The sequence below is a fragment of the Stegodyphus dumicola genome, chromosome 4, assembly GCF_044657685.1.
Source record: "Stegodyphus dumicola isolate Sdum_Otavi_A_Nest chromosome 4, ASM4465768v1".
In the NCBI taxonomy this organism is placed as follows: Eukaryota; Metazoa; Arthropoda; class Arachnida; order Araneae; family Eresidae; genus Stegodyphus; species Stegodyphus dumicola.
The window spans coordinates 215,477,247-215,494,176 of record NC_140771.1 but is presented as its reverse complement, the minus strand read 5'-3'; the positions used below and the strand labels follow the sequence as shown (position 1 = coordinate 215,494,176).

Genomic DNA, 16,930 nt, shown 5'->3' with positions numbered 1-16,930 from the left:
ATGTGCAGCATTCTCAGTGTTCGCTTTAAGTGTCTGTAATTTCGACCCTTCATTTTGAATTTTAATCCGGGAAATAATAATAATAATAATAATAAAAACTCAGTCTGCAAAAACTGGCAAGTCAAAAGATCAGAAATGTCTCCGTGGCTTGATGCGCTTTCACAGAAAAACAAGTTTCCATCCTTTCGTAGCTCAAGTTGCTTCTGACAAGTGTGCTATTTCAGTTCGCTTCAAATATTGTAAGGTTTCATGTTAATCAGGTATCAAGATTTGAACCTTTACTTTAATTTTTCCTTTCGGTAGTCCACACCCGAATGCAAGTTAGTTGTTGTGTATTTAAAAGACGAGGGCTTGGATGATATAGAGGTAGAGCATCTGGAAGCCTCACCTTGCAGTTACGTGTTTTCGCCAACTGCGCTAAAGTTTTATTCCGACTTGAGCCGTCTTGCTATCCTACGTTTAAATACGCGCTATTAATTACGTGGGGCAGCTTAAATAGTCTATGTTGTGTGTAGTCTCAGACTACGTTACCTAAATTTGAATTTAACTTCATCTTATATTATTTTAAACACCCGCAAGCAGCGGAGGTTCATCTGTAGCACGAGTAGTGGCTACTATTTACTTAAAGAGTTCAATAAAAAGGTTACATTAACATTTTTAAGTCTTTGCTTTTTGAATTCAGGTTGAAGCAATAATTTGCTTGTCAGTCTAGTAGGGTCTGGAGGACATCGAGTTAAGCTTTTATACTAGCAGTACCCTACAACATCACAGTAAAAGTCACATTGTCTATCTAATCCAGTGGTATGAATGTTTGGTCCACGATATTCTTTATGTTGAAAAAAAAAAAAATGACCAGGATTTTCTTCGGCTCTACTCTTAGCTTTTGATATCCTAATCCATCTTGGAGATTTTGGCTTTCATGATTTTGAGTCCAGTTGTTTCATCTCTGAAATAGAATTATGAATCAGGCTTATTGCTATCATCGGAGATTGAGTCTATGTCAGATCTTCAGGCCGAATAGCAAAAGTTACCGGACATCCTTCCATTAAAATATTTCCAAGAATCATTCCACTCATAATGCAACAGCTGCGATTGCAGTGTGAATGTATATTAGAAGATGATTGATTTAAAAGGATAACGAAACCAGATTTAATTTCAAAAAAATTTTTTTTTCTTGTACATATATACGTTACTGATACATATATACGACATAATCTTAAATAGAAAGATGCTTGTTTAGTTGCTTTCTATTCAAGGTACTTTTAGCATGGTAAATTTCGCCCTCCTGTCTGCATGCTTTCGTAGTGTAATGGTTAGCACACTCGGTGCGTATTCGAGATGCCCAGGTTCGAGTCCCGGCGAGGGCATTGCTCAATTTTCACGTATTTCCTGCTTCAAAAAATCCTAATAAGTCTACAAAGTTAAAGATAAGTATTTAAATACTTAGCTCAATATGAATTGAGAGCATTCTAAAATCTTACATGCTTGTGTAATGGCTGTATAACTAAAGAAAAAATGTCAAAATTTAGAGAAGTAACGTAAACAGGAAAATAATCTACTTATAACACCCCCCCCCCCAAAAAAAAAAGAAGAAAGAAAGCGAGAGGCAGACCTTTTTTTATCATTCAGGCCATCTGAAGAAATGTGCCTTTGTTGAAATATATTTAAGTTATAAGAAAGAAAACAAAATGCAAATAGAAGATGCAGAAATGCTCACCTTTCGAAATAAAAACCTTTAAATTACAGCAGAATTTGAGGTGCGTGAAATGATGAGGAACTGCGAATCAAATTCTTTGCAGGAATGTATAGATTTAAGACGGGGATAAAAACTGTGGGAAAAAAGCTGTAGTTACAGATGAAAACAAAAACGAAATGTTTGATAAATAAAAATTAAAAGTAATGAGGGCAAGCACTTCGAGTTTCATCCTCAAATTAAGAGTACTGTTAAACACGACAGATATTCCGTTATGATTTAGGATAATGTACCAGAATTTGAAAGGAGAAAAATTAGTTTTCATTAGTACAAAAATCTGACGAGCACAACACATGGCTTCCTTGTACGGACTTTTAAAGTATGCCCATTCTTTGCAGCATTTCATTTAAGCTTATTTCCCCGAATTTCATTAGAGATATATTTCTCATTCAATCAATTCAGGTCTTACTTCCCCGCCAGGAAAAAACATCATCTTCAAAACATCTTCATTAAAAATTGTAAAATGCAGAAAAACCTAAAACACCAAATGTAGTTAAAAAACAATTTTTATAATTAAAATTAAAATTTAAATTTAAATTAATTAAAATTAGATTGAAAGACAGATCTTTCGGGACACAAAACTTCTGGCCCCACTCGGCAAAAAGACACTGAAGTTGGTACAGAAACTGACTTAATTCACTATGCTACTATTCAAATGTAAATAAATGGCGTCGTCGTTAGGCTTAATGAAACTCAAACAACTATTAAATTGTTGATAATTCTACAACTATTGTTTGAAGATTAACTATAGGAATAAAAACCTTAACCAGAACGTAAGAACAATATAATTCAATCACTTTTAAAGCAAAAAATGCACAATTTACCAACACATAAAAATAATTAAAAAAAAAAAAAAAAAAAAAAATTTAAAAAAAAAAAAAAAACGAGCTCACCGAGCCGGGTAACAGAGTGGGTATATATATATATATATATATATATATATATATAGACTTCTGGTGCAGCCTATTGCAACCAGAAAGGACTTCTGGTGCAGTCTATTGCAACCAAAAAGGGTGGCGCACTTTTATATATTATAGCAGTCCCATATACAAAAACTTTAATGTTCTGAATATACTCGTTTTTGAGTTATGCGTGATATATACGTACGTACAGATGTCACGAAAAATCTCTTCTGAATCCATTTCACAACTCGTTCTGGGAAAAAGAGTCTTTTATTTTGTCCGTACATACAAATGTAACACAAAAACATCGTTCAAATGATATCAAGATCGGTCAAAATGGGTACTTTCTCTGAAATACGAAGCCACTAATTTACAACTTAATGCAATTAGAGAAATTGGGATTTTCAGAATCACGCATCTTCTAGCGAGACAATAAATGCTAAAATCGCTGCTGATCTAGTTCAATAATATTTGCTTTCTAAGACATACAGAAAGTATGACCCAATTTAAATTTTAACTATGAAGACATTTAGGACAAAAAACTGTTCAAAGGAAGATTACAGGAAATGTAACATAAAAGCAATCTTCAATCAGCTAAAACTCCAGATTTCTTATGAAACTTCGTACAAATACTTTTATCTTGTTAAATGGTTTATAATTGAATAAATTCACTTGCCTGTCATAAAATCATATCACTGCAAATTTAGCATGTTATTCAGGTGGATTAGTCTTACGGTAGGAATTTAACTTCCTGATTTATTGCGATATAACGCTGCTTATAACATTCTGTATCCATAGCACTGTTAGAAATTTCGGGAAACACCAGGTAACGTGACATGCCTACAGCAAAATATCATTTTTAACTGGAGAGATTAACATCATTCCTTGAACATGGCTAGAGGGCTGGAAATGTTCCATTATAACACAACATTCTTACAGTACGATTTCTCTGTCTTACTACCATTAGCAAGAGAATTGGAGAATTTTATGTGTAATATGTTATTTCTGTAGTTTTACTCTAATCTTTAGAGATTTAGAAAGATTATATACTCATTTTAACCAGGTATTCCAACAACAGAGAAATGGGAAAAAAACCCGGATGGAACGACATTCCTGTAACATGGCTTCATTGCGATACGATAAAAACATTAGGGAAGCTCACAAATAATGTAACATTCTTATAACACAGTGTCACTGCAGCAGTCTTAGGAAATCGAGGAAATCTCCACATAACATAGCATTTCTACAACACAATCCCCTTCTAAGATAGTTTGAGAACTACAGAAATTCTCCAGATAACATGGCATTCCTAAAGCAAGGTTTCTTCTAATATTGTTTGAAATAAACGGTATTTAAAGTATAGCATTTTAACATAAACTTCAACAAAATTTAAGAGCCCTCAAAAGCAAGTATATTAATACTAAAATAAAGTTAGCGATTTCCAGGTAGAAACTGTTTTCAAAATATTTTTTTATATAAATCTGTCCTGTAATCTTTTGCTGATTAGTTTAATTCATTTGAAAAAAATCAGAGGAAAGCACAAAATTAGCCGAACAACGAGTTCATTTTTTTAAGTACAACTTCGTCTAGTTGAACGAAAAGCAAAATTCAAGACAGAATTTCTCAAATACTTAGTTTTATACTGTGAAATGTTTAAAGAGTTTTAAAAGAGCGGCAATCAGAAAAAATAAAGAAAAGAATTTCTGAAAGCAGTCAAACATAGAAATAAAGGAGCTATAGTGCATAGCTTAAAAGGTTCAAAAGCTTACTTAGTTCTCATCGCAGATGATAGGACATTTTTTATACGCCGCAAATAAATCCAAAGCTGTTAGTTTATACTATACTACCTCTTAAAACTAAAAAAATAGCTCCCATATGTAAAATGAAAAGTAATTAACAAATATGACTTATAATTACATTTTTATTCTCTACACATTTCTCACTTCCATTTTCGTTCATGAAGGTAAATCGTAGAAGATCATATCAAATAGCTTAGAATCAAACTTCGTCATAAACTCACTATTTGCAAAACCTTTCAGCATCAGAGCATAGAATTTTTAACATTAAGTTAACAAAAGTGCCATCTCTTTTATGTTGCTATCATAAACTTTTATGTTGGTGTCATAAAACTAAAAAAAAAAAAAAAAAAAAAAAAAAAAAAAAAAATTAAAATCTGAAATGTTTCAGATTTTAAATTACGTCCAAAAGAGCGTTTTTTTAAACGTTTTGAGTGTTACCTTTATTTATTAAATATCATGTTCTTTGCACTTAAACCATAAAATTCAGTTCAAGAGCAATATCGCAAAATAATGTTAAATTAAGCATATCTTTAGAATTTCCGATACACAGTCTCGCGAGCTGGAGATAAAAGTATTTTTTTCTAGATAACGTTGCCATTTCTCGCTTTTAAAGCAGTGAGTTTGTAAATCAAAAATTCGTTAAAGTTTTACAAAATATAAAATCTATAATAAAACAAATTCCAAATTTGGGATTTCAGATGCCCATATTCGCAGTAGGATTTCGTCATTCAAAATTCGATGGCTCTATGTACCATTGTTTTATCACAATGCGAGAAATAGACAATCATTTATGCAGATTTTTCATTATTTAATTTCTTCAAATATAATGCAGGACTCTAACATTTTGTGGCAACAGTTTGAAAAGTGAACCGACGTTTATGAGTCCGACGCAAAATCGCAAAACGAAAACAATAGTCCTTCAGGGACAAAGCCCCTTTGGACTAATTAAAAAAAAATAAAAGCATTTAGGGAAATGGTTCTAAGACTGCCTCTTCTCTGCACATGTCTGATTAGTTTGTAGAGAAATTAGGTATTTTTGGAAACAGACAAGATGAAAAATGAGCAAACGCCTTTGACGGGAATCGAACCACGGACCTCTGGAATACCGCCCCAGCGTGCAGAACCATTACACCACGAAGGCACGCTAGGAAGACGGGATAAATACCTTATATATTCCCCCTTATAAAAGGCGACTGGGGTTTTTAGGGGACCCAATCGCCAAATCCTGGGTGCGGAGAATCATCATCCAACACCCTTTTATTTCGGGCGCCATTGCAGAGATATTAGATTAGTTGGAAAAGCCGGAGAGATGAAAAATGAGCAACCGCCTTCGCCGGGAATCGAACCACGGACCTCTGGAATACCGGCCCAGCGTGCAGAACTACTACGCCACGAAGGCACGCTAGGAAGGCGGGAGAAATACCTTATAAGTTAGACGTTAATTATTCTGAAAACAACTCCAATATCAATCCCCTTCGCCATACACATATTCATCGCTTCAGCAAAGCTCACGCATCTGTTAAGTGGCTGCAGGCTGCAAAGCACGGATTCCTGGTCGAAGCTCTTTCCTAGACTAAAAGTTAAATATGTGACAAAGAACGTAAGGATAGCATTTCAGATACGAACAATAAGGAATTTGAAATTCGTAGTTAGTATCTAAAGTTCCTAGGTAGGTAATAAGTTCATAAGCTGAAGGTGCAAAAAGTTCAAATCTAGAGTAACAATGTGAAGCAGGTGCGTGTCGAAGAGACTGGCGCATAGCTGGGCAAGAGAGCTTACACATATCAATGGACCTTCTTAATGTCTCTGTTCAGTGCTTTCGTGCTAGTTAGAGTTGATAAATTCACGAAAACGCCATTTTAATGTGTCACAGTTTCCCTTGTCAAACTTGGTGCTGTGCAGTTGTTATGTTTACTTTGTTACGTCGTGAGCTATATCGTTTCAGGTAATTTTTGGAAACTATATCAGCCTCTTTTGTTTGGTTTCTGAGAGATTATAGTGAAAGAGGCTCTTCGGTAATTTGATTTTATAGGTTTATTATAAGTTTTTTATTTTACCTACCTGTAAAATTTAATAACTACTTTCATTCAGAGCTTTTGAGTATTGTGCTGTAGACTCTAGTATTGATAATAATTACTTATTTAAATTTTTATCAATGCATTCAACTTTTCTTGCAACGGTTTTCTGAGATACACTTTTTCAAGTTCTGTTTATATTTTCAAGTTGTGTTTGCTAGTAAGGCATATAATTCCAAAAACTTCAGCTGTGCTTTCTTTGATACAATCTCTATTAAATAACGGTTTCTATCCTTTTTGCAGATATAAAGAGTAATGACAAATCTTGCTAGTTCCTTGGTTTTCGGCCCACCAGCGGCCGAGCGGTAAAGTTGCTGAACACTGGTAGTTCGGAAGTCAAACAACAAAAATCAGCGTTATATTTTCAAATATTTCATTTGCTGTTTTACAGCTGAGGATGGTGGTTCGGTAAAAACCATCGAAACTAGTCTTGCGAAAATTTTGAAAGTATAACGCTGATTTTTGTTGTTTGACTTCTGAATTAGTATTTATTCGGCGTGTTATTGTGCCTTAACTGGTAGTTCGGTCCGAGGTTCGAATCCCGCGAACGGGCTGGCTGCATGGGTGTTTTCGTGGTTTTCCCCATGTGTAACGTGTATACGAGGCAGTTTCCCTTAGAAAGTCCTACACGAAGGCATCCCTCCCCTTAGGCAGATAGCCCTAGTGTGCTTTGCCATAATTAAATACACCACCACCACACCACCCTTGGTTTTCAGTTTGCTATGTAAACACATTTTATAATTTAGATAATTTTTGAATTAATTCATCAACTCTTTTTTCCTTCTTCCTTCTGGAGTTAAATTAGCACCGTATTAAGGATGTTTAATAGTAAAATGTCTTAATACTATATTCTTTCAACATTGATACAAATTGCTGCCATTTTAGATAAATGGCTTTATTACTTATATTAGCAAAAATTGCTTTGTGCTCCACTTTTCTTTAAATACACGACTCTCCTCTTCGATTTTTAGATTTATGAACTTTTAATAGGGCATAAAATTATTGTTATCATTAATAAATTCAAAATAATCACTGAAATCTATATATATATAAAAGGAAGAGTCTGTCTGTGTGTATGTGTGTGTCTTTCGTTCGTGCTTGCGCGTAAGCTAATAGACCCAGGGCTACGAATTATGGTACCAGAATTATGGTAGACCCAGGGCTACGAATAGGGTGCATCTAGACAAGAGCAAGTGAACCTCGAAACGATTTTTTTTTTCAAAATTCGAATGATATTTTTGTATTTTATGCTTTTTGATGAAATCGCATCAAATTGATAATTCTCTTTCATTATATCTGCAACAATGGCACCCAGCCATCGTTGCTGATATATCCGCTGTTATTGTTGCTGATATATCACTGTTATCATTGCTGCTGATATCAGCACTGTTGCCACTCGGCAAAATGAGGAAGATAATTATGTGCAATTTTTAAATTTAATGTTTCTCTTGGATACTGGACGTTTGCGTGTTTTTTGTGTTGTTATTTTTTAATTTTTTTTATTTATATTTTATAAAGTAAAATTCAGAGTAAAATTCTGTGCAGTTTTATGTTTGGTGTACCCTTCAGGCATTTTTTCTGGCACATTTAAAAGCCAAATGAAGGCTAGTTTATAATAAAATAAAATAAAATTCAATAAATAAAAATATATAATAAAATAAATGAATAAATAAATGAAATATATAGTATAATAAATAAATAAAAATATATAACAAAATAAATGAATAAAATATGTAATAAAATAAATAAATAAAAATATATAATAAAATAAATAAATAAATAAATAAAAAGAAAAATATATTGCGGGATGGTTATTAGTTATCCTATTAGGGAGCTAACGTCATTCGCCTATTCCTGTCTTATTGCCACCTCCATCAAATTTCACATTCATGACGTTAATATTAATTACTTTAGCCCTTCTATGTTCCGAATCACGCGTATTTTCTAATTTTACCTAATTCTAGAATGCGCCATAACGCATTGGTATTAACAAGACCTCTCCTTTTGGTTAGAACTCGTATTTTCTCTTCTCAGAGCATAACCGCCCTTATAAGTTGAAAATATCATCTGCTGTTGTGCAGAGAATTATTTTAATCAGAAACCAAGTAACAATAATAGGCAAGCAAACGACTCTTTGATTGGATTATTTAGATAATTTCAAAGAACTTGAGGGTTGTCTGCTTAAATGAGGAGATGCCTTCGTGGAGAAATTTTTAAGGAAAACTGGCTCAAATTTACGTTATATACGGTTAGGTTAGGTTAGGTTATTTAATTACGGCAAAGCCTCGAGGGCTATCTCGCCTAAGGGGAGGGATGCCTTTGTGGAGGACTTTCTAAGGGAAACTGGCTCGTATACACGTTACACATGGGGAAAACCACGAAAACACCCATGCAGCCAGCCCGTTCGCGGGATTCGAACCTCGGACCGAACTACCAGTCCGCTCGGCCGCTGGTGGGCAACGTTACATACGGCGAAGAGCGCGAAGAATCCAGCCCGTTTGCAGCCAGCCCGTTTCTCAGGATGTGAACACAACCATTATAGTTCAACGATTTTACTATCCGGCCGCTGTGGGACGTACGTGATGGAGTGTTTACTATTGAAGATTGTTATAAGATTTACGAAATTCTGTCTTCTGAACAAAACAAAGCATTATAAAATAGCTCATAAATTGAAAAAATCAAATTTATTTCATTTCAAGATGCATCAAAAGAGAGAGAAAGTAAACTAGTTTAAAAAATATAATTATTTCTCGCATGTTTCATAAAAATGGCCGAGGGCAGTAATTTGCTCGGACTTGCTGTAGTACTTTAGCGAATGAAAATATAAAAAGACATAAACTATATAAAAATATTAAGTAAGTGAATAAGTAAAAGAAAGAAAGTTTATCTGATGTACAAATAGACGTTACTGCTCAACGAATGCTCAGAATTAAACTCTCAGGCATTCTAAAAGTCAGGTACAAAAACCTTTAAATGCAATTTTAAAATTAAATAAATGATGAATTAAGGAGAAAAATATTCATGTTTATGTAAATTAAAATTTTTTATACAAGATAAATTGGGATAACATTAGATTTATTTGGTTATGGTAAAAAACAACAGAGCTATTTGTCTAAGAAGAAAGTTGCATCTGCGGAGGGCTTTTAGTTACATTATGCACGAGGAAGACCACAAAAATGCCCGTGCAGCCAGCCCAGTGGTTGGAAAATGAACCGAGATCAAACTACCCGAGTTAGCAAGTTAACAGTTTTATCCGCTCTGTAACTCGTGGGTTTATTTAAGAAGAAAGGGGCTGAAATTTTCAGAATTTAATCAGCTAATTCAGAATAAGAATTTAATACTGTCTTTTGTTTAAACAGCATAGTTTATTTTCGATTTGATCATTATTCCTCAAATTTATATACAGGTTTCATCATTTTAGAAACGTTATCTTAATACATGTTGAAGCTAGACTACATTACCTCGATTGTTAATATTTCTAATCAAAAGGTTCAGGTTTTGTATATCTTCACATTACTGAAGGCCTGAAATTTAATCAATATCGATTTCTATAGCTATATCACAATACTGACTGTTGATTGACATTGATAAGACGGCTTATTTCACAAGATGTTCTAGTGTTCAACGAAAGATATATATTACAGATAAGATTCCAATCGCTGCTGAAGTAAGATAAAACCTAATTTCTTCTTGGTATTATCAGTGTTATTGAATGTAATTCTAAAGCAGTTTTGATTTGAACGTTTTTATAGGCAATAAATAACATTTGCACAGTGCGTTCATAGAAAATTAATAATTTCTAATAATTAATTTTTAGATCTGATTAATTAATACAGAAAGTTTCCACCAGTACTTAAATAATAATATAATATCATTTATTATAAAAATAATTCATAAATGATAATACAGATTTCAAAATTATTAATATGATTAAGATGTCAAATTGTTTCTACGCAATATATTTTAGAATTAATATCTCAAAATACTTTTGGCATTCAGAATATACATCACAGAAGATGTAAAGATGAAATTTCTTTCTTGAATTAATTTTTCCACTGTGTTGTACATCCTGGCTCATTATTTTAATTTTGGAAAAAAAGTAACACCTGTTATGCAAAAAAATATAATTACAAAACGCACGTTACGTTATTTTATTTTAAAAAAATTACCTTAAAAATTTAAATATGCTATATTCTTTGATTAATGCATTATTAATATTTGGATATTGTTACGAACATCAAATTCAGGGCTCATGTTATTATTATTATTATTATTTACGTTCTTTTTTTTAATAAAACTTACGTTTTGCAAATTAAGATTTCGAAAACTTGTTCCCTTGTTCTGTTAAACTTTACTCATGTTCAGAATAAAAACACGTTATTTGCTTGCTGTGTTGCTAAAACTGTCCAGAGTATTTTTATTTTATTGTATGAAGTGAAAAGGAAGTATTGTAATCGCGAAAAATTTCGGGTGTCATATTTCAACGAAAATATCCATTTTGACCGTTATAGAATGCAATTTAACAATGTTTTTGTACGTAAGGACAGAACAAAGACCTCTTTTCACAATATATATATATATATATATATATATATATATATATATAAATTAATATTAAGTAAGTGAATATATATATATATAAAACTGATTTAAAATGAATTCTGAAGAGATTTTTTTCGTGGCTCTGTACGTACGTACATACGAACGTATCTCCCAAGCGAGTAGGCCTTGAACGTTGAAATTTTGTACATAGGACTGCTATAACATGCAGATGGGCATCTCCCATTTTGGTTGCAATCGACCGCACCAAAAGTATTTAATATATGCAGCAATTGCGCAAGTAGTAATAACTTGTATTCGCACTAAATGGATTTAAGATTATATATATATATATATACCCACTTTGTTACTTGGCTCAGTAAGCTCAATTTCTTTATTCTTGTATGTTTGCAAATTGTGCATTCTTTGCTTTAAGAATGATTGAATTATGTTATTCTGGTTAAGTTTGGTTTGGTTTATTAGATTACGGCAAAGCACTCGAGGGCTATTTACTTTAAGGAAGGGATGCATTCGTGTTAGACTTTTTAAGGGAAACTGGCTCGTATACGTGTTACACGTGGGGTAAACCACGAAAACACCCATGCAGCCAGCCCGTTCGCGGGATTCGAACCTCAGACCGAACTACCAGTGTTAAGCGACGTTACCGCTCAGCCGCTGGTGGGCCTGTTCTGGTTAAGATTTTTTTGCCTTTAATTAGCATGCATACAATAATTCTGGAATTATCAACAATTTAAAAGTTTTTCAAGTGCGTCTAAGACTAATTTTTGATTACCATGGCAGCCATGTTTGTTTATATTTGAAATTTAGCAGAATAGTGGATTTGTTGCCAATCTAGAGAAACTAAGCTTCGCAACAATAAACTAATGTCTTCTTTTATTATTGCGAATTAAATTAAGTCATTCTGGAATTATCATTTAAGTTATTAGCTTGTTTTTGCGTAGAAACTGTAATTTTAATTGTAAAAATTGTTTTTTAATTGTTTTACCTCTACTTGGTGTTTTATGTTTTCCTGTTTTTCTAGATCTTTCAATTTTTAATGAAAATGTTTTGAATTTTTGTGTATTTTTGCCTTGCCGCGAAGTGAGCACTGAATTAATTAGTAACGCATGTGCATTAGGTAAGCGGCGTTCAATCGTCTGCGAAAAACTGTTTCTTTTTATTTGTTTAATTTCTTTTATACATCGTCTTAGATTTATTATAGTATCTGAATAGAACTTGTGGTAATTCTTTAGATGATATAATTTTTGTGCACTCTGAGTTATAAAATGAATGAGATATAATGCTGCTAAGTAAACCTAGCGCCGAAGTGTAAATAAATATAGAGAACTTTAAAGTGTGCATTTATTCTATTGTGGTTTATGCGCTAACCAAGTAGATTTAGTTCAAAATTCGTTAACTGTTAATTCAATATGTTTAAATGAAATGCAGGAAAATTGCATATAATTTAATATTCCTTACAAGGAAGTCATGTGGTGTACACATCAGATTTTTTTTCTCAGAAATATTAACTGAATTTTGTAAACTTGAATTAACGATATAAAAGACTTTTTAAAACCTTTTATCCTGAATTAATGTCTGATGATTAAATTTTCCCACATTTTTATTTTAAAAACACCAAGATAAAATGTTACTAACTTTATTGCAAAGCTTTTGCAATTTTTTTATTGATAAGCGTATACGATAGCGATTAATCTTATATTTAAAGATTAATTTTGTAGTTTATTTTGAAAAACTGATTTTGTACTTTATTTTTCGCTTCAAGCATATATATATTAGCAATAAATTTTGATTTTAAAATATGATGAATGAATTTTGCATTTTACTTCTCATTTTAAACGTTCCTGTTATAATTACTTGTATTTTTAATATATCGAGAAATAAAAAAATAACTTTTATGTTTTGTTTTTTCATTTAATATATGCCCTATATTATAAATTATTTTATTTTACCTAATATCTATTTGAATAAATTACACAATTTTCAGTTTTAGTTTCATTTATAGTTTAATGATCTAGATATACAATGTTAGGTGTGTATGTTAATCTATAAATCAAAACTGGCTGCTTTGGCTGAATTAATCGACTAAGACATCCGTCTATGGAGAATTGTGCCTTTGGGGAGAACTTTCTAAAGGAAACAGACTCATGTACACATTACACACAGAAAGAACATAAGAAACACTCATGCAGTTAGCACGTTCACCTAGATTTGTGCCTCGGGCAGACTGCTAGTGCTTAGTGTTTTTATCTGTTCAGTCACTGGTGCATTAATACTACTAGAAAAAGATTGCCTATACTTGTCTAACAGTATTAGGTAAGTATTAATTAGTGCAATATATTAACTATTTAAGTTCTAGAAGTTATTTCAAATAAAGCAAGGATTGTAAAGCACATTGTTCAAATATGAAAATGTCAAGAAACATAATTTATTAAAAATTTTGTGCCGTGAAACATAAAAGCTTAAAAATTGTTTTTCCAGCACTAATCTTTCACAAACTTTAGATTTTCAGAATTTGATTAGAATGACATGATGATAGATTTTAGAAGGAATATTTTATTACTGCACAAAAAAATTTCTTATTCAGTAATTTTTTTTATCAGATATTCCACGTAAAAAGATAAAAATCATACAATAAACATTTTAAATACAAATTAAATTTTATAAGAGACAAGAAAAATAAATATTTTGCTCTTTCAAAACAAATAGCTCAGTTCCCTCATTACATTCGCTACAGTTCTTCATTCTTTTATTTTTTATAACTCTTAAACAGAAAATAAGATTTGGATAATCATCTGAAATGAACGGAAAACGTGAACTTAGATGCGAAAACATTTTGAAGAAAGGCGTACAGATATCCAATTATGAGAGTACTTACTAAATAAAATTTTTAGAAATACATAATGAGGATCTTTAATTAGCAGTTATTTAATGAAGATCTTTAGCTATTACTTAATGAAGATAATACTATTGAAGCAATTACTACTAAACCAAAGCAAAGTACCTACATATGATTAAATCTCAATGCTATATAATAATATTTATCAATTATTATTATCAAAGATTCTTCTCAAAAGCAGATTTCATGTTTAAGCACATATTTAAGAATGCTGTAGAAATACAAAATTATTATAATATAAATATGGAAAATTTCATTACGACTTTTTTTATATAAATTTAATTAACATCGCACCCGATAATTTTTATCGCACCTAGCAATCCACGAGGAAGACTATATTAAAGTACCTCCATATATAAAAAAATTAAAAACTTTCTCCTTTTTGGATTTTCACAGTAGTATATTTACGTTTCGCTGCAGCATAAAAATTTATAATTCGGGTGCATTTACAAATATTATTATATATTATTTAAAAATACATTATATTATTTACAAAATTAAAAAATTTGTATTTTATAAATAATATAAATCTGTTAGAATTTCTTAAACAGGAGAGGAGAGGATCACGAACCGTGCGTAAGGGATCCGTTCCTCTTGATGTCCATCCCTGTGCAGCTTAGAGAAACGTCAGCTTTTTGGAGAAATGTGAGAATGAAAAATCTCCCAAACCAGCAACGCCTTAAATTTTAATTGAGGAAAGGTTCGATAAACAAATAACTACTGACTTGACCTTTTGATTGAGCTCGAGAAACAACTTTCAAGTTTTGCAATGTTTGCCCCTGAAACTGTAAAAATGCTTTTCTTTTTTTGATTGGTGTTCCTTATCTTGCGTTTAGAGAATGTTTTGAAAGAGAGTTTTGGTGTTTACCGCGTCATATCCTATCTGCCTATAAGTGAGGAATGTAGTCTTCAGATAACTGTATACCTAACTTTTCGCTTTCAGTTCTTCTTTCCATTAAGGTAGGAGTAAGAACTATACAGCTGTTCTTATCTTGCTTTCCTGTCTTAGATTTAGTAACTGAAAATAAATGAATCAACCGGATGATTAATTCCTCTATATATACAATACAATATTTCATTTATAAAACATTGTATTCTTGTGATGAATGTTCTGTCATGACATCTTTTAATAAAGGAAACGAAATTTCGTCCCAACTTGTCTAGTAAGGGTAAATATTTTTCTGCTAAATGCGAAAAAGAGAACATTTCCTGTTACGCTTTTTCCCCGAGGGGTGAGAGGAAGGTTCAACAGTCTAGTACAGAAAATGGTTGCATAAAAACATCTCATACTTCACTATTGGAGACCAATAAAAAATAAATTCATATTTGTTAATTTAAGCACAATTTCTTAATATAGCGAAAATAAATTTTTAGATAAAAAGGCCCTTGGTTAGCTGTATGTCACTAGTTCCAATGCCTAACTATGGTTTTAAAGTGAAGACAATAAGTATTATAATACTAGTGGCTCTATTATCTTTTTTCTTAAATTTAAAGAAAATTCCTAAATAGCAATGTAGTACTATCAATCCAGCCTTAATCGTCCGGTTTCCTTCTTATGTGGCAAACAGCAATACTATTTCAATAATTATTCGAAATATTTTCATCAAGATAACTCACATAATAGTAATAAGATACTGGTTTTAGGTTCCAATTATAGTTCTAAGAATTTCATGAAGAGATAATAATGTAAAACTAGTTCTAGTTAAAGTTCATTTTTTTACAGTTATTGACAGCAATGTATGCATTTTAAGAACCTGCAGAAAGAAAAATTGGATAAGAATGTAGTTATAATTCTAATCCCGATTGCACAAATATCGATTTTTTTTTCTGCTCTAGACAACATTAAGAATTTGCAAGTCGTAATGAAGCTCTGAGCTCCAGTTTTTCCTGAACGTATTACCAGTATTAAAAGGTCATAAAGTTTAGTGCAATGGGAAATGATAAAATAAATCCAAATTTTTTACTCTTTTAAAAACAGTAGAAGGAAATCATCTAGAAGCTACCTCGTTAGATGACTTCAGTCGAAACTAAGATAAATACTTCATACACACAGATAATCAAGTTAATAGTTTGATATAGTAAATAGGAGATATAATTACAATTTTTTCGAGGAAACATCTAATTAATATTATAAATCAAGAGTCATGGTTTGCTTTTGCAATGAAAAGTCTGTCTTTTTATTGATTAATTAATACCTAAAATAAATTTAAATTTCAGGGTATCTCCTTCATACTTTTGCAGTTAAAAAGAAATTTATATTTAACGTTCGAAATAATCCAGCGTATTTACGTAATTTACACTGATTCTTGTTGCTAATGTATCTTTTACACATTAGTGATCACTTTTAATTATTGATCTGGATCATTATTAAATTCATGAGAGCTTTGTTTCTCAGTTAACATTTCTATTTTCCAAAAGTCAGATTTGGTCGCTTTCAATCTGACTCATGCTTTTGAATACGTATGACTCAGATTAACTTTCTATAAACTCAATATAACTTTCATGTACGAGAAAAACATTTCACATGCGAAAACGGAAAACAGCGTAGTTGCGAACATTTAAGCAGGGATATACAATATTTTTCAAAAACTTAATATTTTTATCAATAACATGAATTATATTGTATTAATATTATGTATAAGGCTTCTATGTTTAATTTTCTATTTTCGTGGCGTCATCATACATCAAACGCGACAACGTGCAGTTTCGAAATTAAACAAACAATTCCAACATCATTAAAACGCATTTAAAGGAGATTAAAATATTTATCAAGAAACAAAAAGCAGTATCATGTTTATTAACAGCTGTGAACTCAAGGTTAAAGTATGACATCGTCACAAATGTATTGAAAAGCCATCAATTAAGTTTGCACTTTTATTTAAATTAATAAGATTATTAGAACCGTGAACAATAAGCAATCCAAGAGAGTTGGCAAGATAATTGGT

At 31.6% G+C, this 16,930-nt stretch overlaps 1 protein-coding gene across 1 annotated transcript in view; it reads right to left on the bottom strand.

Annotated features, from left to right (window-relative positions):
* The window catches only part of LOC118191012 (kynureninase-like), a 121,580-nt gene extending 106,872 nt beyond the window's left edge, over positions 1-14,708 (bottom strand). Inside the window, exon 1 of the mRNA XM_085815965.1 lies at positions 14,557-14,708. Coding sequence (XP_085672091.1) covers positions 14,557-14,590 — 34 coding nt within the window. The 5' untranslated portion in view covers positions 14,591-14,708. The remainder of the gene's footprint in view (positions 1-14,556) is intronic.
* Between the last annotated feature and the right edge of the window lie 2,222 nt (positions 14,709-16,930).